This window comes from Astyanax mexicanus, chromosome 20, assembly GCF_023375975.1.
Source record: "Astyanax mexicanus isolate ESR-SI-001 chromosome 20, AstMex3_surface, whole genome shotgun sequence".
Classification (NCBI taxonomy): domain Eukaryota; kingdom Metazoa; phylum Chordata; class Actinopteri; order Characiformes; family Acestrorhamphidae; genus Astyanax; species Astyanax mexicanus.
Genome location: NC_064427.1, coordinates 15434100 through 15457795, shown reverse-complemented (window position 1 = coordinate 15457795; position 23696 = coordinate 15434100). Strand labels below are relative to the sequence as shown.

Genomic DNA, 23696 nt, shown 5'->3' with positions numbered 1-23696 from the left:
TTACAAACATTCAACATTGACGATCTACAATTGTAAGTAATTTCAAGCCTTTTCTACATGTTTTTATGGAGAAAATTCTCTGAATTCCCGAGATGCAGAGATGTGACATTGTGATGAGCTGCTGTATCTTATAAAAGTTCTTTTCGCTGAGTGTTTTCTGAGCTGGAGCTGCTGCCCTCTGGTTCTCCGACTGAAGGACGCAGACTTAGTCATGTGGAGAAAAGCCTGACTGAATACAGAACATCACCAGCCATTAGCAAAGTCAATTAAAAAAACAAGTGAGTAAACATGGTGAAGAATAGTGCCGGAGTCGTGTCCTCATGAACACAGATCTGTCTGAAAGGATTCTTCAGCCTCACAAAGTTTCTCCTTCCACTTTAAAAACATTTTCCATAATTAAAGCCTATAATAGCCGAGGTCTATCGTACAGCAGTGAATACAAAACAGCGTATTCATATTCTGTCTGCAGGAATGCAGCTTATTGTGCATAAATCAGTTCCTAGTAACCAAACAGCATCCTAGCTTCCAGCACCATAGCAACCAACACAAAATCAATCACCAACAACACCTTAGCAACAACCTGGTACCACCGTCTAGCAACCACCTACCGTCCTAGCTTCCAGCACCATAGCAACTAACACCTACACCATAGCAAAACACAATCAATCACCAACAACACCTTAGCAACAACTAAACAACACCTCATCGAATCCCTAGTATCCAACTAGCAACACCTCAGCAACAAACATCTTAGCAACAAAATAGCTTTATGTTGGCTACCACATTGGAACACCTTTGCAACCACCTACCAAGACCTTTGCAACAATTTACCAGCATCTTACCAGCCAACAAATACCTGTACACCATAGCAAACCCCTACCAACATCTAAGCAACAACCTAGTACCACCTCAGCAACCACCGCAGCAATCACCTCTGGAACAACTTAGCAAACATCTTAGCAGTCAGCACTGACAACATAGCCTCACGTTAGCAACCACCTGCCAAGACCTTAGCAACTGCCTAGCACAACCTTTGCAGCCACATATCAGCCTCCTAGCAACCAACAAATAACTGTACACTATAGCAAACACCTTAGCAACACCCTAGTAACACCTCAGCAACCTTTTAGCAGCACCATAGCAACTCCATAGAAACACCTTAGCAGCCAACACCTACAGCATAGCCTCATGTTAGCTACCATCTTGCAAAGTCCTTAGGGACCACCTACCAACACCTTTGCAACCATCTACCAGCCTCTTAGCAACCAACATATATCTGAATACCACAGCAAAACTCCATCAAACCTATATCAACACTCTAGCAACCCCCTGGTACCACCTCAGCAACAGCCTACCAGTACCTTAGCAGCCAACACCTGCACCTAGCATCATCTTAACAATTGCCTATCAACTGCTTACTAGCACCTTAGCTACTAATACTTACACCATAGCAAATCCTCATCAACCATTTAACAACACCTAAGAAACAACCTAGTACCACCTGAGCAATCACCTAGCAACCATCAAGCCAACACCTACACATTAGCATCACCTTAGCAAATGCGTAGCAATTTGTCGAGCATTGTCCTGTTGGAATCAGTGTGTTCAGAAAAAGAATTTTGGTTGTATAAAAAGGTTTATTTTACTTTTGTAATCCAAATTTACATATTGTTCCAATATTATGATAATTCGATCAATATAAATGCTCCAATTGAATTTCAAGTCTTGCAGTTAGTTAAGAAAGTTAAGAATTTGTTTTTTCTTTTTTTTTTTTGTAAAATTGTCATTTTACATGTGGATATTTAGGGATCACACATACAGCTCTGGTAAAAAATGGAATCAGTTTCTCTGATTTTGCTATTTATAGGTTTATGTTTGAGTAAAATGAATATTGTTGTTTTATTCTATAAACTGCAGACAATATTTCTCCCAAATTACTAATAAAAATATTTTCATTTAGAGCATTTATTTGCAGAAAATGAGAAATGGCTGAAATAACAAAAAATATATATTACAATATATATAACAAAAAAGTTCATATCAAACTGGTTTTTAATCACAGTTTTTTTTTCATGCATCTTGGCATCATGTTCTCCTCCACCAGTCGAGAGATCGTGTCTGAATGAAAGGCTGGTTATTGTGAGCTGTGAGCTCTGAGATCAAATATCTGATATTTATTTCCACTCCGCTACGTCAGCAGTCCCAGTGAATGAACTTCGGTACGAAGCTGAATTTAATCTGTGTAATACAGACTCGCTGGAGAGGACCTTGATGTCGAATCACAGCGGGACTGTAAGGGCATATATTTCATCTGCCTCAGTGTGTTATTAATATTAACCTGAGTCAACGGCAGGAAGTGGAATGTAAATGCTGCGTTAGCTGGTGTTGTATTATGCATCACGTCTCATTTTTATGATATCTATAACTATCAGACGGAGACGAAGGACAGCCTCCGCCCACAGATATGTTCTATCATAACAGCAGCAGCTGCTGCCAGTCTGGATCAGTTTTAACCGTTTTAACAGCATAAATCACATTATGTCTGATATTAAATTATAGCAGTGAAAAAATGTGCATTTGTGGGCATTTCTGGAAAGCAGTTAACATAATACATAAATACATAAACCAACATTGCCAGTTTTTTAGTGTACACCCATAAATATTTATTTAAAAATAAATCTAAACGTTGTCCTAATTATGTGGTACTACAGTACTATATATGGAGCTAAATTAGTGCCAAAACTACGCAAATAAAGAAAACGTATTCTGTAAATATTATACTACTTGCAAACCAACACGTTTTACAAATACAAAACGTGACTATCTAACACACACAGTTCTTTATTCACTGTGATGTTTAGAGTCAGTGATGTGGGGAAGATCAGGTACAGTATGTTATCTATGTGGCTTTGTGGTGTTCCCGGCCTCGCTGTATTCCCGGCCTCTCTGTGTCCCCGGCCTCTCTGTGTCTTCGGCCTCGCCGTGTCCCCGGCCTCGCCGTGTCCCCGGACTCACTGTGTAGCCGGCGGCTGTCAGCCTGTATTACTGCACCGCCCCGTCCCCCCCATGACTCGGGACGCCCTGGTTCTGTTCTGCCATGTCTCACTGAAACATGTGTCTTCACCCAGCACATCAGGGAGATGTGTATTGTTGATTTTGTGTGTGTGTGTGAGTGTGAGTGTGTGTGTGTCTCCAGAGTCATTGTTGTGTCTGTAAACAGGCTTGTCTTTGGCCGACAGCGTTTCTGCACTGTTGTTCAACAAGACCACTGTCGTCGGGAATGATGTGTGTGTGCTGGAGTGTGTACTGGAGTGTGTTCTGGAGTGTGTGTGTGTGTGTGTGAGTGTATGTGCGAGTGTGTGTGTGATAAATAATTAAAGCAACATGTTGTGTTACAGCAGCAGCACATTTCTCACACAGGGATCTAATTAAGTTCTTCATGCAGGGCTGTGGGAGCGGCATGCTGCATCTGCCTGCTGCACTGTAATAAATGACCTGATCACGTTCATCCAGCTATGTGTGTGTGTGTGTGTGTGTGTGTAGGACTGTAAGATAAATGGCATTTTTATTTTTATCGTTATCGCAATATGAGTTTTATGATAAGCACATCGAAAGAGCTGCGATAGCGCTGTGAATAACAGCAAACTCATACTGCATTGTACAGCAACAGAGTGAGATAGAGTGAGATAGAGCAAGATAGCAGTGCACGACAGATTGAGAAAGAGTGAGGTAGATTGATGTGCAGGGCAGGGTGAGATAGAATAAGGCAGAGTGTGATAGAGTGAGGCACAAGGACTTATTAACAGAGATGACCTTGATGTTACCTGTAACAAAGCTCCTGAAAGATTACATAATGTCTAGTTTGAGTGTTTAGCTCCTTATATGTGAAGGGAGGAATACAGACATATTTAGATTTACAGTACTAATAGTACATTTATATAAATGAAGAGAAAAGTGTTCTATTCCTATTAAATAGTCCTGCTCTGTCAGGCGGTGAGCCTGAACCTCTCTCCATTAGAGGAGTATAAATGTTTGTAGAGAGTTTGGATAAGATGAATATGATGGATTTTGACTTTTTTACTGCGCTCAAATCTGCACAGTTAATACAACTAAGAACACCGCCGGATCTATTTCATTTACATTTCTATTCATGGCATTTAGCTGATACTGTCATTCAGAGCAAATTACAGGGTTATTTCTGACACAGAGTTGGGCCAATGTAGTGTTTGGAGTCTTGCCCAGGGACTCTTATTGGTGTAGCGCAGTATAGTCACCCAGTTTGGAAATTGAACCCCAGTCTCCCACAAGATGTGGGAGATGAATGCAGTGGTGTTATCCATTTTCATTCGCCTTCCACATTCCCATTCCTACCCCTTTTGTCTGAATGGAGTAAAAATAACACTATATTATTAGAATGCAGTAATATATAGTGTAATATAATGTCACTGTCCAATGAAAAACAAGTATCTTCAAAATGGCAAATTTATAGGAGAGAGCTCAAACCTACTTTATTTTCAATGGAAGTCAATGTAAAAAGAGTTTATTTCAGGTTAGAGTTTTAGAAAATTAATTTCTATCGGTCTGTTCATCATAACTTTCCGTACAGTGTAAGGGACAGTTTGTGTGTTTAAATTATGTAGTAAACTGAAAATCCACAAAAATAGAGGTACTTGTTTTTTATTGGACAGCGACGATATGCAACTTATTGCAAGGATTTTATAATGGAGTAAATTAAAATGGAATGTTCTCTGAATTAAAATATAGTGTATAAAATATGTCTAGAATGGAGAAATGTTTGAATGGAGAAAATATGGCTGGGTTGTTTCTTAACTGAAGTCAATATTGCTGACCTGCGGTTAGAATGCAGTGAATGTCATGGTGTTTTTGACTGAATTAAGTAAATGGACTGAACTGGTCCGAATAAAGAGTAAACTGGGCTAAAGTCACTGTTAAAATGCAGTAAAGTAATGGGGTGGTAAGAAAACAGCCATTATAACTGAGTTATTGTCTAAATGGATTAATGGATTAATGTAACTGGGTTCATTTTTAATAGAATAAATGTTGTTAGCTTGTTAGAGCAAAAGTGTCTGATGAACTGTGTAAACAGAGAAACCTAAAGGGCTTGTTTACTGAATGGAGTAAATTGATTGAGCTGAGTTGTTTTTAGAATAAAGTAAATGTGATTGGGTGGTTGTCTGAATGAAATAAATGAAGTAAATTGGTGGAATAAAATGACTAAAAGTTTCCAACTTATTATTAGAGTGGATTAAATGTACCTGGATTCTTACAGTGTTCATTGTTTAGATGGAGTATAGATTTTTTTGCACTATGAGGAGGTGCACTTAAATTTATTTTCCTAAAACCATCAGTGCGTCTTATAATCCGGTGCTCCTTATGTATGAATTCTACCAGTCAGGTATTAAGGAACAGTAAAGCCGCTCTGCTGAAGTACAGAGTTATACAGGTGAGTTTTTAGAGACGTTTCTTCAGCACTAAGGCTGGAGCAGCAGTATTAGCATTAGTTGCTAACCACAGCGCTAAGTGCTAGCTTTTTCGCCATTCCGAAGTGAGTATTATCAGCCTGTAGTCTGCTGCTAACCCCGGCTAACACTGCTGGAGCAGCATTAGCATCAGCCGCTAATCACAGCTCTAATGCTAGCTTTTTGGCTGTTCACTAACTGCTGCTAGCCTTAGTTTAAATCTGGTCATCTAAGCTTACTGTAAACAACCAGAAGTGTTTTATTCACCCATATTAAAAACAGTTTTCAAGAGAGAAATCTGTGTAGATTAACATCCAATGTTTTTTTTTATAATTACAGTTTTCTTAACATAGCTTAGATTTTCCTGCTGAATTAGAAGGAAAATATGCGACACCCTTGTTTCTTACTAGTGTTGCATAATGCACCTTATAATCTAGTGCACCTATAGTGTGAAACATACAGTAAATATAAGAGGGTTGTTATTAGAGGTGGCATCTCACTATATGATATTGTCTAAACAATATGTTGCCAATAATAATGATATCACAATACTTTGATTCTGTGATATACTTCACTGCATCTGTGTTACTGAAGAGGATAAAATACTCAATACTAAATAAACAAATACCAGGAATTATTATATATATGTATTGGTGTCAGTTTTACTAAATTTGTCAACAGGTTTATTTAACCTATTTGTTTGATTGTAGCGTCACCATGTGGAGCACGTGGTGTGATATGAAGCAGCAATTTTAGTAAGTCAAATTGGGGGTACCTATGTTAGAATAAAAATATCGGTACCATTTTAAAATAAGACTACACTTGTAAAGGGTTTATAAATGGTTTATAAATGAGTGTATTAATTGTTGTTGATTAGGTTGTAAATGCTTTAAAAAACATTGATAAGCAGTTACAACACATCTATTGAAAAGGCAACAGTGATCCCTTGCTTGCTTAGTCATTTAATTCAGCTCAGCCATTTAATTAATAGTAAATAGTTAAACATACTTACAAATATATTAATATGACAGGTTGATGGAAAACACAAAGTAAGATCAGTATTAAGGAAGAGCTGAGGTTTGACAGTAGAAATTAGTGTGAAATTAAATTTGCAAATATATAGCTCACTGTTGACATTTCTATTTATGTGTTGTTATATATTTATTAACTGCTTATTAGGTTTTTTTTAGTATTTGCAACCTTATTAATAACCATTAATAAACTCATTATGTAGACAAGGCAAGGCAAGTTTATTTATATAGCACTTTTAATACTCAACGGTCATTCAAAGTACTTTTCAAATGAAAAAATACGCAGAGAAGTCAAATTACAAAAACATGTAAAAGAATAACAGTAAAAAGGGAAATAAAAATAAGAACTAAAATAATAATAAAACATGAATGATTCAAACATGATCAAAACAAAGAGAAGTAAAATTTACAACATGTAAAAGAACAACAAAAAATTGGAAATAAAAATAAAATAAGAATAAAGCATTAATAAAACAAAGGTGCCATTACAGAATAAAAGTGGGCGGAGCTGCAATGTTTTAAACTGAAGTGGGCGGAGCTGCAGTGTTTTAAGCTGAGCTGAAGGCCTGATCAAATGTAGGTTTTCAGTCTGGATTTTAAAGTGTTTTAGTGATGGTGCTCTTCTAATGCTCTCTGTTAACTGGTTCCATTTAAGAGCAGCGTAGTAGCTAAAAGCTCACTCTCCATGTTTACTTTTTACTTTAGACAGCTCTAACTGAGCAGTTCCTGATGATCTGAGAGTTCTGCTCAGCTCATACTGCTGGAGCCCATCAGATAAATATGCTGGTCCTGCACCATTAAGACATTTATAGACCAGTAACAGTATCTTAAAGTCTATTCTGAAACACACTGGTATCCAGTGTAGGGATTTAAGGATGGGGAGATGAACTTTAGCTGCTGAATTCTAAATCAGCTGAAGCTGTTTGATGGTCTTTTTTGGGAGTCCAGTTAGGAGGCCATTACAGTGATCAATCCTACTAGAAATAAAGGCGTGGATGAGTTTAAACCATTTATAAACCATTTAAAAATTCTTTACAAATGTAGTCTTATTTTAAAATGGTACCAAAATATCCATATTTCACACCACATATTGATAATGTATTTCAAGCAATATCAATATGATATATCCTGATATTCTCAGTTCTTATACAGTTATAGTTGTAGTTTAAATAGAGTAAATACAGTGAGTTCTCTTTCCTGTCCGTGCCGCTCGTCTAAACAGTAGATCTTCTCAGGATCTAATAAAAACCAACAGTCCTGTTTCATTTCCAACCCAGAACTATTGATTACATTTGGGCCCCGAACGAATCAGATTAGATCGCCTTAATTCGATTCCTCTGGGCAGGTACAAGTTGGCCGTGGACAGCGATGCTGATTGGTGCAGACAGATGCCCCTCACGAACAGCCACGGGCCCAAACACCAGAGAGTGTGTTTTTTTTTGTCAGAATCTCTTTTACCAAAAAATGAAGAGAGCACTTCAGTTTCTGAATCAGTTTCTCTGATTTTGCTATTTATAGGTTTATGTTTGAGTAAAATGAACGTTGTTTTATTATATGAACTACAGACAACATTTCTCACAAATTTCAAATAAAAATATTGTCATTTAGAGCATTTATCTGCAGAAAATGAGAAAAAACATAATAAAATAACAAAAAAGCTTCAGCGCTTTCAGACCTCAAATAATGCAAAGAAAACAAGTTCATATTCATAAAGTTTTAAGAGTTCACAAATCAATCAATATTTGGTGGAATAACCCTGATGGTTTTTAATCACAGATTTTTTTCATGTATCTTGGCATCATGTTCTCCTCCACCGGTCTTACACACTGCTTTTGGATAACTTTATGCTTCTTTACTCCTGGTGCAAAAAAATCAAGCAGTTCAGTTTGGTTTAATGGCTTGTGATCATCCATCTTCCTCTTGATTATATTCCAGAGGTTTTCAATTTGATAAAATCAAAGCTGTATATATCATGCCTTTCAGACAGCTTCCTCTTGCATCCACAGTTAATCCTCTTGGATGTGGTTGGTCCTTCTTGGTGGTATGCTGATATTACCCTGGATATCGTGGCTCTCACAGTTGTACCAGCAAGACGTGCACCAACATTTTGTCCTCTTTTGAACTCTGGTATGTCACCCATAAGGTTGTGTGCATTGCAGTATTTTGAGAAAAACTGTGCTCTGAACCTTTACACTCTGCTCTTACTGGTGCAATGTGCAATTAATGAAGATTGGCCACCAGGCTGCTCCAATTTAGCCATGAAACCTCCCACACTAAAATGACAGGTGTTTCAGTTTCATTGTCCAACCCCTGTATATATAGATCTTAAAAGTCCTAAATAGTCTGGATCAGAGAGATTCAGTTCTACTCTAAGATCAGACAAAATTAGAGTAAAGATCCTGTGATTTAAATGCACTCCAGTATTAGAGTAAACACTATTTGAAAATAGATGTTAAAATTAAATTGCTTTGTTGCAGCTTCAGAAGCAGCTTTGGTTAACTTACATTATTTTTGCTCTTACAAAATCATCAGCTTTAAGAGTGCATGTGGTAAGCCCAATATTGGGCTCTATTGTACACCCTGCACAAGGTGCTTTGTGATGCACATTGCTATCTTACATCCCGTCAACAGTGTATTTTCAAGCCTCACGCTCACGCTGGTAAAATAGCGTCTGAGTTTAGAAATAAAATAAAGAAGTTTTATCGCTTTTCCTCTATGAGCTTGTTTAACTGATGTGTAGGTCAGTGTGTTCAGGAAGCTTCCAGAGCGAGAGTTTAATGTTGGAAAACTGTAGTCATTAGTATGCGCATGCAGAGCATCTTCGTCTGGGCTTTTCCAGGAATTAACAAAAACACAGAGCAAATCCATCATCAGAAAACAGGAACGGAGAGAGAGGGGCGTAACACCAGAGAACAACGTCTGAATGCTAATATTAGCCTAAGATATAAACAAGGTCATTGAATATGTACTTAAACCAGCAAACAGCAGGGTAAAAGTGCTATCTATCAATATATAAAAAAATATTAGCATCTTTCCTCTTTGCCAACCTTGTGAGCAGGTGGACGTATAGAGTCCTGTTTTCAGCACTGGAAAAAAAATCCTACATAATCTTATGAACCTGCTCTGGATTCTGAACTACTCAAAGACTCCAATTCCCAGCATGCACTCACACCAAACTGTTCTGATTCTGCTGATCACATGACGCTACAGTGTTCCTGCTCCCCCAGTTAGTGATTGTTTTCACCTGGTCTGTCTGGTATAAATACCCCTCAGTTTGCTCTGTTCCCAGCCGAGTATTGAATCTCGTTATCTAGCTCTTCCACAATGCATTATCTTTCATTTTTAGTTTATTTGTGTGAGCTGTGTCCAACTAAACATTAAAAATATAAATTCACATTAAAAGTGTGATTAAAGTATAGATTTAATATAACATTCATTTTGAGGAGTGTATACAGTATATAAAATTTTGTATTTATTTTTGTATGTGACAAAAGTAAAATAATAAATTGTGCCTAAAGAAATATATAGTATATGAGCATATATTTTATAATATATAAGTACATTACCAGTATGGAATTAGCACAGTAAAATAAAGAATATACATTTTCAAAGTATATACGGAAATACAGATTAAGCATGTAAAAAATGTATGTATAAGTAAAAATGTATACTTTTATTATTGTGCATATAGTTCGAATACACTATCATTATATTTAAATATTCACAACTTTTTCACAAAGGGTGTGATTTATAAAATGTATTAGCATTTAATCATAATAATAATAATAAACTCAAACTAAAACACAAACTATAATAATCTCCAGTGCATTGCAGTATTCCAGCACCAATATCTCACAATTTATCCCAAATCTGAAGTATATTATTGCTTACCTGTATCACACAGTTGATTAGATCATTGATTGGATATGGATTAGATCATCTCGGCCTTGTGCCGGAGATTACCTCGGTCCAGGTCAAAGGTTAAATCTGACCGTGCGCCCAGGACACCACTAATTCATCCATCTGCCCCACTGTAACCACTTATCTCCACATTTTATGGCTTCATCCACTCCAGCTCCTATCTCTCCATCACTCCATCACTCCATCATCCACCACGCTGTGCCTTGACCTCCGTCTGCCCTCCGTTTAATCTCCCGCCTCTGTTCGTTATCATCCTTCTCAGTCACACTGTGACCCTCGGGCATCACTGCCTCTTTATTCTCTATCTCTCTCTTTCTCTCTCTCTATCTCATTTGTTCTGCCCGTTTCACTTCATCATTCTTTTGTATTCGACCGTTTCCGTATTCATATCCTACATAAGACAGATATCAGGCAGGATAAATCACCAATAGCTCTTTCTTTTTACGTGTTTAATTAAAGTTAATAGAGTTCAGAAGCTTGCTGAAGGTTTTCGTGGCAGGAAAGGTGAGCTGTGATGTCGTCACATCACTTTTCCTTTCTTCCCTCACTCAAGAACACTCACCATCTTGCTTTGTCTAATGCCTGGTCCACACTACATGGTTTTGGGACAGTTTTTTGCTAAACGCCAACAAAAACTCTGCTCGGAGGGAAATCGGGGATCACTCACCGCTTGCTCTGTCGAGAGTCGCAGACGCCCGGCAAATATTTAACATGTTTAACATCTGACTCAGTCGGCGACTGGGAGTCAGGAGCAGCGGCTACATACAGCCAATGGGATCACAGAAAGAGAAAGAACCACTGGTCAAAAACACACCAAAGCTCTTTATGGAGAGTCTGACCACCCTACCATTCCCCTGTTATATCAGTAAATAACTGTTAAACTCTAGAGGGAGCTCACGAGTGAGTCCTCTATGAATAGGGGTGAATGCAGCTAAAAGCTAAAAACTTTAAATTTAAACTAATAATAAACTACTTGTTCTGAGTATTTCTTTAATTTTAGAAATTACAATAATGTATTTTACTGAAAAAAAAGAAACTGTGCCTGTATATTTTAGTTTATCTTAAAAAAACATGTTTTACACTGTAAAGCACTAGCATTAGTGTTATAGTGAGCTGTTTTACAGGTAGATCATATAAACCTTTAAAAGGCTTATAACTGGAGTTTAAAACGATAAAAAATGTCTGTTGTACTGAAATATTTGATATAGTTCTGTGTTGAGGACATAAGTATATATTTCAATATAAAACTGAGCAGATATTTAATTTATAAACTCTGATTTTGCTCAGTTGCTTCAAATGAACAGAATTTTACAAATGAAGAGTGTGGAGCTACTTTGAGCTTGTTGTTAATGGTGTAAAAATTGTGATTTCTTTGCACAGACAGTGTTATGCCCCTATCACTAGTATTGTAGGTCAGTTAGGAGCATAAGCTAAAAGAGCTGTAGTTGGGAATGCTGGGGGCTAAAAACATAGCATAAATATGAACAATTCTTTATCTCTCTCTGTTTCTCAGGGTGTTGATGGAGAGCTTTTCGAATGACAGCCGGGACAGTGGTAATCACAGGCGGGATTCTAGCTACAGTAATCTTACTGTGCATCATCGCTGTGCTGTGCTACTGTAGGCTGCAGGTAAGATTACTACACACAAACACTGTATAACCACTATATACAGCAAATATACAGCAACATACAAATACTGTATAACCACTATATACAACAAATATACAGCAACATACAAATACTGTATAACCACTATATGCAGCAAATATACAGCAACATACAAATACTGTATAACCACTATATACAGCAAATATACAGCAACATACAAATACAGTATAACCACTATATACAGCAAATATACAGCAACATACAAATACTGTATAACCACTATATACAGCAAATATACAGCAACATACAAATACTGTATAACCACTATATACAGCAAATATACAGCAACATACAAATACTGTATAACCACTATATACAGCAAAAATACAACAACATACAAATACTGTATAACCACTATATACAGCAAATATACAGCAACATACAAATACTGTATAACCACTATATACAGCAAAAATACAACAACATACAAATACTGTATAACCAATATATACAGCAAATATACAATAACATACAAATACTGTATAACCACTATATACAGCAAATATACAACAACATACAAATACAGTATAACCACTATATACAGCAAATATACAACAACACACAAACACTGCATAACCACTATATACAGCAAATATACAGCAACATACAAATACAGTATAACCACTATATACAGCAAATATACAGCAACATACAAATACTGTATAACCACTATATACAGCAAATATACAGCAACATACAAATACAGTATAACCACTATATACAGCACATATACAGCAACATACAAATACTGTATAACCACTATATACAGCAAATATACAGCAACATACAAATACTGTATAACCACTATATACAGCAAATATACAGCAACATACAAATACTGTATAACCACTATATACAGCAAATATACAGCAACATACAAATACTGTATAACCACTATATACAGCAAAAATACAACAACATACAAATACTGTATAACCACTATATACAGCAAATATACAGCAACATACAAATACTGTATAACCAATATATACAGCAAATATACAATAACATACAAATACTGTATAACCACTATATACAGCAAATATACAACAACATACAAATACAGTATAACCATTATATACAGCAAATATACAATAACACACAAACACTGTATAACCACTATATACAGCAAATATACAACAACACACAAACACTGTATAACCACTATATAGAGCAAATATACAGCTACATACAAATACAGTATAACCACTATATACAGCAAATATACAACAACATACAAATACAGTATAACCACTATATACAGCAAATATACAGCAACATACAAATACTGTATAACCACTAAATACAGCACATATACAGCAACATACAAATACTGTATAACCACTATATACAGCACATATACAGCAACATACAAATACAGTATAACCACTATATACAGCAAATATACAGCAACATACAAATACTGTATAACCACTATATACAGCACATATACAGCAACATACAAATACAGTATAACCACTATATACAGTAAATATACAGCAACATACAAATACTGTATAACCACTATATACAGCAAATATACAACAACATACAAATACTGTATAACCACTATATACAGCAAATATACAGCAACATACAAATACTGTATAACCACTATATACAGCAAATATACAGCAACATACAAATACTGTATAACCACTATATACAGCAAATATACAGCAACATACAAATACTGTATAACCACTATATACAGCAAATATACAGCAACATACAAATACTGTATAACCACTATATACAGCAAAAATACAACAACATACAAATACTGTATAACCACTATATACAGCACATATACAGCAACACACAAATACTGTATAACCACTATATACAGCAAATATACAGCAACATACAAATACTGTATAACCAATATATACAGCAAATATACAATAACATACAAATACTGTATAACCACTATATACAGCAAATATACAACAACATACAAATACTGTATAACCAATATATACAGCAAATATACAGCAACATACAAATACTGTATAACCACTATATACAGCAAATATACAGCAACATACAAATACTGTATAACCAATATATACAGCAAATATACAATAACATACAAATACTGTATAACCAATATATACAGCAAATATACAGCAACATACAAATACTGTATAACCAATATATACAGCAAATATACAATAACATACAAATACTGTATAACCACTATATACAGCAAATATACAACAACATACAAATACAGTATAACCATTATATACAGCAAATATACAATAACACACAAACACTGTATAACCACTATATACAGCAAATATACAACAACACACAAACACTGTATAACCACTATATACAGCAAATATACAGCAACATACAAATACAGTATAACCACTATATACAGCAAATATACAACAACATACAAATACAGTATAACCACTATATACAGCAAATATACAGCAACATACAAATACTGTATAACCACTATATACAGCACATATACAGCAACATACAAATACTGTATAACCACTATATACAGCACATATACAGCAACATACAAATACAGTATAACCACTATATACAGCACATATACAGCAACATACAAATACAGTATAACCACTATATACAGCAAATATACAGCAACATACAAATACTGTATAACCACTATATACAGCACATATACAGCAACATACAAATACAGTATAACCACTATATACAGTAAATATACAGCAACATACAAATACTGTATAACCACTATATACAGCAAATATACAACAACATACAAATACTGTATAACCACTATATACAGCAAATATACAACGACATACAAATACTGTATAACCACTATATACAGCACATATACAGCAACATACAAATACTGTATAACCACTATATACAGCACATATACAGCAACATACAAATACTGTATAACCACTATATACAGCACATATACAGCAACATACAAATACTGTATAACCACTATATACAGCACATATACAGCAACGTACAAATACTGTATAACCACTATATACAGCACATATACAGCAACATACAAATACTGTATAACCACTATATACAGCACATATACAGCAACGTACAAATACTGTATAACCACTATATACAGCACATATACAGCAACGTACAAATACAGTATAACCACTATATACAGCAAATATACAACAACACACAAATACTGTATAACCACTATATACAGCAAATATACAACAACATACAAATACAGTATAACCACTATATACAGCACATATACAGCAACATACAAATACTGTATAACCACTATATACAGCACATATACAGCAACATACAAATACTGTATAACCACTATATACAGCACATATACAACAACATACAAATACTGTATAACCACTATATACAGCACATATACAGCAACACACAAATACTGTATAACCACTATATACAGCACATATACAGCAACGTACAAATACAGTATAACCACTATATACAGCAAATATACAACAACACACAAATACTGTATACCCACCATATACAGCAAATATTCCTCCCTTGTTCTCATTAGATTCACATCTCGAGTGTATCTAGCTCTGTAAGATACTTTTGAGATGAGAGGTCTCCCCCAAATAAAAGCTAATGAAAGCTGCTGAATGCAATCAAATCCTCACAGCAATGCTACAAAATCTAGCAGATGTTTTTGAGACAGTTACTCCAAAAATCAGAATAAACTCTTTTTTGATTTTGGAAGAAACGTGGAATAAGAATGTGTCCATATATTGTATTCTAATCCCTTTCTAACACTTTTTAACACATTCAGAGTTAAATTATGTTGCAGTGATGACAGAAATATAAGAATGCAGTTTTCTGTCTATAAAGCACTTAAAAGAAAAATTTAGCAAATAAAAAATAATAAATAAAGGAATAAAATATATATAATTTGTATTTTTTTGGTTCACTGGAGTGTAGTCATTAGTTTGACATTATGCTATTCTATAAGATATTTATATTCTATAAGATATTTATTTATATAACTATATAACAGTAAAAACACTAGATTAAACCGTGTTTATTCTGCCTTTTCTTTTTTTTCTGATGCAAGGGACAGGGCTAAGCTGCTGTTTGATTGGCAGATTAATGTCTATACTGATGGACAACAGGTCTTAATCTGTCTTAGGTTCAAGAATACACAGGAAAGAAATAAAGAAAGAAATATGTATGAGAATATTTCATCAATACTCATACACAGGTGAAGTGGAGTAAGGGGTTTATATAGGCCAGTGAGCAGGTGTTACGGTGATTCCAGTGATTGGCTTCCTGGAGGTGCTGTGTGCAGCATCTTGTGATCATGAGTGTCATGAGTGTATGGTGCATCCTGGGTATTGTAGTCTGGAGACTGGCGATCGCAGGCAGATCTGAATGTGGGGGAGGCAGGCGTGACAAAATGAGTTAAAATGTATAGTAGGTCAGGTCTTAATAAAAGTGAAAAACTGAGCTCCACAGAATGATAAGAGAAAGAGGTTGTGGGCGGAGCTTAAATATCCCAATTTTAAGCCTCACTTTTTTCAGTTTCCTCTGTTTCTCTCTCTGTTTCTGTCTCCATAAATATGTATGTAAACCGTCCATAAACCCTTCCTCACCGTGTTGTTGTGAAAGTGTAAATCTGTGTTTAAGTGTGTATTCTCCTCCAGCTGGCTGTGTAAGTGTCCTTCTCTCTCTCGCGCTGCACTCACGCCTTAACTTTTCACCACTTCCAGTCTAAAGGAAGTGGCTAGCTGTCACAAACACTTACAGTAGCTCACGCTGATGGAACTCGGCATATTCTCCTACATTCGCAAATCTGAGTCATGCGGTGCTGAGGATGCGCGAGAGCACAGCAGAGCACATGCATGTTTGTAGTTTGTAGGTCACAGACAAGGCAGCATTTGAATAATAAAATATCTGAGATATAATTTAGTTGATGCTCATAAGGCCCAGGCTTTAATACTCAATAATCAGGTAATTAGATCAACCTGCAGGTCCCGTTCCATTCAGACACGCTTTCATCCTCTACCCTTCACCGGAGTAGTCCCAATTCCACAGACTTTGAGTTTGACTTATGACCTGTTTGATTGGCAGATTAATGTCTAAACTGATGGACAACAGTTCTCAATCTATCTTAGGTTCAAGAATACACAAGAAAAAAAAGAAAGAAAGAAAGAAAGTTGTATGAGGATAATCCATCAATACTCATACACAGGTGAAGTGGAGTGAGGGGTTTATATAGGCCATTGAACAGGTGTTTAGAATTCCGGTGATTGATTGGCGGATTAATGTCTATACTGATGGACAACAGGTCTCAATCTTTCTTAGGTTCAAGAATACACAAGAAAGAAAGAAAGAAAGAAAGAAAGAATAAAAGAAAGAAAGAAAGAAAGAAAGAAAGTTGTACAAGGAGAAACCGTCAATATTCATACACAGTTGAACGGGAGTGAGGGGTTTATATAGGCCAGTGAACAGGTGTTTAGAATTCCGGTGATTGATTGGCGGATTAATGTCTATACTGATGGACAACAGGTCCAATCTGTCTTAGGTTCAAGAATACACAAGAAATAAAGAAAAAAAGAAAGAAAGAAAGTTGTACACACTCATACACAGGTGAAATGGAGTGGGGGGGGGGTTATATAGACCGGTGCACAGGTGTTTAGAGTTCTGGTGATTGGCTTCCTGGAGGTGCCATGTGTAGTGTGTCATGTGGTCGTGAGTGTCAGTGTGTGGTACATTTTATATATATATCCTATTATATTTTATATAATACTCAATAATCAGATAATTAGATCGACCTACAGGTCCTGTTCCATACAGACACGCTTTCATCCTCTTCCCTTCACCGGCCTCGTCCCAATTCCACAGACTTTGAGTTTGACCTACTTTAATATGAGCTACAGTAGCAGGCCTTTGCCCTGTGACACAGACATAAAGTTGGTGTGACGTCCTTTTTATCATTAGACCCCGAAACTGTACCTGTTTCTAGACCAGTGGTCCTAAATTAGGACGAAGGAAGCAACATAATGACAGCCCTCATTATTCACCACAAATGAGGACTTGCTCTTATCTTACTTCTTCCCGTAGACTCGCCCCTGTTCTCATTAAACGTCCTGTAATCCACTCAGACTGCATTAAAAGTAGAGGGGCTGCTGCTGTCGGAACAGTAAGAAAGAGCTACAGTGCGCTGTTAAGCTCTGAATAGCTCTAAATCTAATACTGTAGCTGAGTTACTGTTATATACTGTTATATACTGTCCTAAACAGTAAGAATTATTTTTGTTTATATCATTTATGTTTTCTAAGTTCAATAATTATGCTAATATTTGCTAGTGTGAAGCAAAAAAGCACACATAGGAAGATTTCTATATTATACCTATTATACTAATCATATATTATACAACCATAGTTTTGGTACTTACAGCTCAGGTTAATTCCTATATTATGCTCAGCAACCGGGGTGTTGGCACATGTGGCTCAAGCTGAATTCTATATTATTCTCAGCAACTTGGGTTCAAACGATTGGTTTAAAACTGGAAAACTGTTCGTTAATGTTTAGTTTAATTCCGTGTGTAGCTCGATACATTCCATACATTCTTTAAGGGTGCTTTCACACCTACGTTGTTTGGTCCAGATATTATGGATTTTTAAAATTTGGTCCAAACCAAATACAGTAGATGTGAAAAGTCTCACAAACCAGCATTCAGAACAAAATTTTGTCTGATGTGATAAGGTGCATTATGCGCCACTAGTAAGGAACAGGGGTGTCGCCATGCTTACATTCTAATTCAGTAGCTCTCTGGTGCTGTTAGCCTGGCTCTCTCATTTAGCACGGGAGCGACCGGCGCTGAAAGATAGCCCGTCATTTCGGGCACTAAACCCGGGCTAACAGTGCTGGAGAGCAGGTTGTTTGGATGTTAGCATAGCCAGCTATCTAACTCTGCCGCTGTCCTTTGTTCTCCGCCCTCCTCTGTCTCTAGGAGGTAGGCATTGCGTCACAAACTCTGGAAATATTAGCCAAAAGCAATTGCTGAGGCAGCTGATCCTGACTCCGCCCCCAAACTATCAAAACCACCCCTTTAAAACTTGAACTCAAGCAAAAACAGCATTTTAAATGTTTTTTTTTTTCATATTGTCATTTTTATATTTACACAAATGCAAGTGTGATTTAAAAAATCAGGCTACTCATGAGGTCCTTGTGGGCGGGTGATGTTTTGACCCCTGGTTGTTTTAATGTTTTAATGTTGTTTCTCCCTCTCTCTCAGTACTATTGCTGTAAAAAGGAGGAGTCAGAGTCGGAGGAGGAGGAGCCCGACTTTGCCGTCACGTCCCGCCTACCGCCGGTGCACTCCAATCACAACATCCTGGCGGCCACCGTCCCCGTGACGACCACCCCCAATGGTCCCGCCATGTTCACTCCGCCCCCGGCCCGCAAGCTGACCCGCTCTCAGACGTTCTGCCCGTCCTGCACGCACTACGACACGCCCTTTTACCTCCAGCAGCCGGACGGCCTGCGGAATGGCGGCGAGCGAATCAGCTACAGAAACATCCAGCAGCATGACCTGGAGCTGAACTCCCCGCTGCCCACCCCGCTGCCCACTCCGCTGCCCAACTACCACAAGCTCAACCTCAACCGCTCCATCACCATGAGGGAGATGTTTACCCGCAGCTGCAGCATCAGCACCGACGTCTAGCGGTGCCCTCTGCAGGCCTGGAGGAGGGAGATGGCATGGACGCCTGCCATGATCTGCCATGAAACTCTGGACACGAACTGTACGGAAAATTCATCTGGAAAGGAGTGGCCTATGGGTGCTTAACAGAGCGCAGCAGCATTATGTAACAGGAAATGAAGGATTTCTGACATTTTTAAGAGCCAGACTGCTTTCCTAGAGGCAAAATAGGGGATTCTGAAGATGCGAACACTCTATAAAAACTGTCTTTACTGACCTATTTCTCAGTCTCTCGTTCTCAGACTGGCCTGCAGGTCGGTGGTGGAGAAAACAAACCAACAGCAGATTCTCTGCTCAAAAATAACACGTTAACATTAGGCAGCATCTTAGAAAAAAAGGGCTTTGGAGAGTCTGTTTCGCCAAACAGTTCTTTTATTTATTTTAAAAAGGAAGACCACCAGACAGACAGAGCCAAACCAAACGTTTGACACACTTGATTTTGTATATATATAATCCTTAAAAAAAAAAAACCTTATACCTTTTATATTGTCAGTGTGTGGCTTAAGTGAACTGTATTTACAATGAAATGATAAAAAATAACACCAAACATCAATTCAGCTTAAGTACAGCTGTACCTGAAAGCTCCACGAGGGCTGCAATAAAACTCTTTAGAAATATTGTGTAAATGGAGGAAATGAAATATTAGAACTAAGTATATTTAAACTATTTAGAAGCAAACCTATGAAAAAGTTATTTATTTTAGTGCTTAATAATTTATCATTGTCATAAAGCCCCACTCAGTGAATTACTGGATCCAGGTAGATGTATTTTTTGTTTATTATTTTATTTTACATCTCAGCAGGCAAGGGTGTTGGACTCGAATGTCATTCAGGTATTAATTTTTAGCTGAAAATGAAATTTAGACTGATGTCAGACATATGTTGAATTCCATCAGATTTCACATATTCATCAATTCACACTATGTAGGATTAATATCAAGCTTCAATGTTAGACAGATGTTTCATTTTGATTGGAAATCAAAGACAAGACACAACAAGCCAACCAAATCCCCCTGTTAAAATGAATTAAAAATCAAAGTTGGGTTGACATTAATCTCCAGCATTAAACTTATTGAAGTTTTGTTGAAAATGAAAGTCACATACCCATCAAAAAACAACTTTAAATTGACATCAAGCTCCAAAGTTTATCAGACGTTGGATATGCTCATTGTTGGAAATCAAAATTATATATCGGTCAAAATAAACATTAGGTTCACATAAAACTGCAACATTAGACAAATGTTAAATTTTGGTTGAAAATCAAGTCAAATCTGTCAAAATCAAACATTATTTTGACATAAAACTGTTATTTAAGACAAATGATTACTTTCAGTTGAAAATCAAAGGTGAATATTCACCTAAAAACAATTGGTTGACATCATTAGAAAGATGTTGAATTTTGTTTGGAAATGAAAGACAAGACACAACAAGACAACCATATTCCCCTGTTAAATTAAATATGAAAAGTCACATAGCCATTCAAAAAAAATTTACATCAAGCTCCAAAGTTGATCAGATGTTGAGTTTTGTTGGAAATCAAAGATATATATCTGTCAAACATTAGGTTGGCATAAAACTATAGGACTGAGTGCTGGGTTAATTAAACCCTTTAATGCTTAAACCTATCCCTGTAGCATTGATAACTTAGCTAATTACTTTTAGCTAAGCTAACGCTACTAAACTCTTACCTCAGACTGGGTGATTCTGTGCATTTTGGGCAGTTTCACCACGTCGAAGCTTCAGAGTATATATACGCTCTTTATCATAAAATCTGATGTAAACGGCGCCCTCTTTGACCGGTGTTCTATTAAGTTGAGCTGCCTTGTCAAACTATGCTTCCTTAGTTTTTATTTAAGGTCTCTGTAAAACACAGAATCAACCGGAGATCCGATTTAAACCTACAGATATTTACACTAGATAGCTAACACTAACAACTCACAGAGCTCATAGCTCCTCCTTAGCTATACCTCCTAATACTGTAGCCCAGGTTTAGCTCCGCCTGTGGGCGCCCTGAGCCGAGGTGGGCGGGGCCATGAAGTCACTCTTTCTGATCAATTCATATTTCTGAGGTAGAGTTTTATATTTAGCATCCATATATAACTCAGAGAGACCTCCTGTATTTCACAAAGAACAAGAAGATGAAATAGATTTTATCGGAAAGAAACCTTTAAAGTTTTATATTTTTCAGTTTGTTCTGTTGGATTAACCGGGCCAAGTGTTTTATTTTTCACCTGCTTTAATGTTTTTACCAAATAAGAAATCTACTGCTACTGATTTTTTAAACTAATTCACTGGATTTATTGGATGTTTATTGCTAATTTGACACACAGTTGGATAATAAAAATAATAAGGGCTACATTTGCTCTTTCTACCCTGGCATCCTGAGAGACTGAGAGCGGTATATGATTTATGAGATGTTTGGACCTTCATATTCTATATATTTTTCCTTTCTTCAGCATCACTGATTCCAGCATTTGATCAGAGTGAAGATGAGGAGCAGAGCTTTGAAGCAGACTGGCTTTTTTTGATTGATGGCACTGAGTTTTCTTTTATGTTTCCAGTTGTTTTGCTTTGAAGTTTGCAGTGATGTGGGTATTCTCTGTAGTGGACACACACACACGGTCCTAACGGTCCTAACGGTGATGGTCTGAACTCCGCAATCACCACGTAGTTGTGTGAGCTGTGTGTCCTGGATACTTCCTGCTGAGTATTTTAAGTATCTGCTATTCCATACACACATACATAAACACGTACATATATATATTTATATATTTTTGTGTTGGGTGAGCAAACGCAAGACAATTAATTTATTATTATTATTATTATTATTATTATTGTGTTCAGTTTTTTCTGCATTAGTATTTTATTGCTGAATTTTACTTTTTATTTTCAGCTTTTAGGCACTCTGTTTTCATGTTCTAAGCTAAAGTGATGCAAAACATGTCGTCATATTTTAACCTGTACAACTATGAACAGTGTTGATAATAAAATTGGTGAAAATTATTCAGCCTATTTTTTTAAACCTTGTGCAAATGCATTAGTGTAGTATTTAAGTTATTTTTTGGTGTGTGTGTATAAATATTAAAGAGGGAAAGATTATACATTTTATACCCAAGTGGTAATTCTCACCAGTTTTAGTCACTTTCAGAATGAGCCATATAAGGGCTCTGTCACTTTTATGCAAAAAAGCTGGGTCTGGCCACGCCCAATGTACAGCTCTGTAAAAAAATAAGAGTGCACTTAAAAATGATGAGTTTCTTTCATTTTACAAAGCTGGAAACCTCTGGAATATAATCAAGAGGAAGATAGATTATCACAAGCCATCAAACCAAACTGAACTGCTTGAATTTTTTGCACCAGGAGTAAAGCAGCATAAAGTAATCTAAAAAGCAGTGTGTAAGACTGGTGGAGGAGAACATGATGCCAAGATGCATGAAAAAAAAACTGATTAAAAACCAGGGTTGTTCCACCAAATATTGATTTCTTGAACTCTTAACTCTTTATGAATATGAATGTTTTCTTAGCATTATTTGAAGTCTGAAAGCTCTGCATCTTTTTTTGTTATTTCAGCCATTTCTCATTTTCTGCAAATAAATGGTCTAAATGACAGTATTTTTGTATGGAATTTGGGAGAAATGTTGTCTGTTGTTTATAGAATAAAACAACAGTGATCATTTTACTCAAACATAAACCTATAAATAGCAAAATCAGACAAACTGACTCAGAAACTGAAGTGCTCTCTTCATTTTTTTCAGAGCTGTATATACATAGCATTTATTAGCCAGTGTATAATTACCGCACATTTACCACAACAAGCTAATTCATGCTTAACTGTGATAGAAGCACAAAACTCAACAATTAGTACAAAAAA

General features: G+C 36.4%; 1 protein-coding gene across 1 annotated transcript in view; it reads left to right on the top strand.

Annotated features, from left to right (window-relative positions):
• The window catches only part of fam163ba (family with sequence similarity 163 member B, genome duplicate a), a 46741-nt gene extending 23913 nt beyond the window's left edge, over window positions 1-22828 (top strand). Inside the window, exons 2-3 of the mRNA XM_022680936.2 lie at window positions 11946-12061; window positions 19362-22828. Coding sequence (XP_022536657.1) covers window positions 11969-12061; window positions 19362-19790 — 522 coding nt within the window. The 5' untranslated portion in view covers window positions 11946-11968 and the 3' untranslated portion in view covers window positions 19791-22828. The remainder of the gene's footprint in view (window positions 1-11945; window positions 12062-19361) is intronic.
• Window positions 22829-23696: the final 868 nt, after the last annotated feature.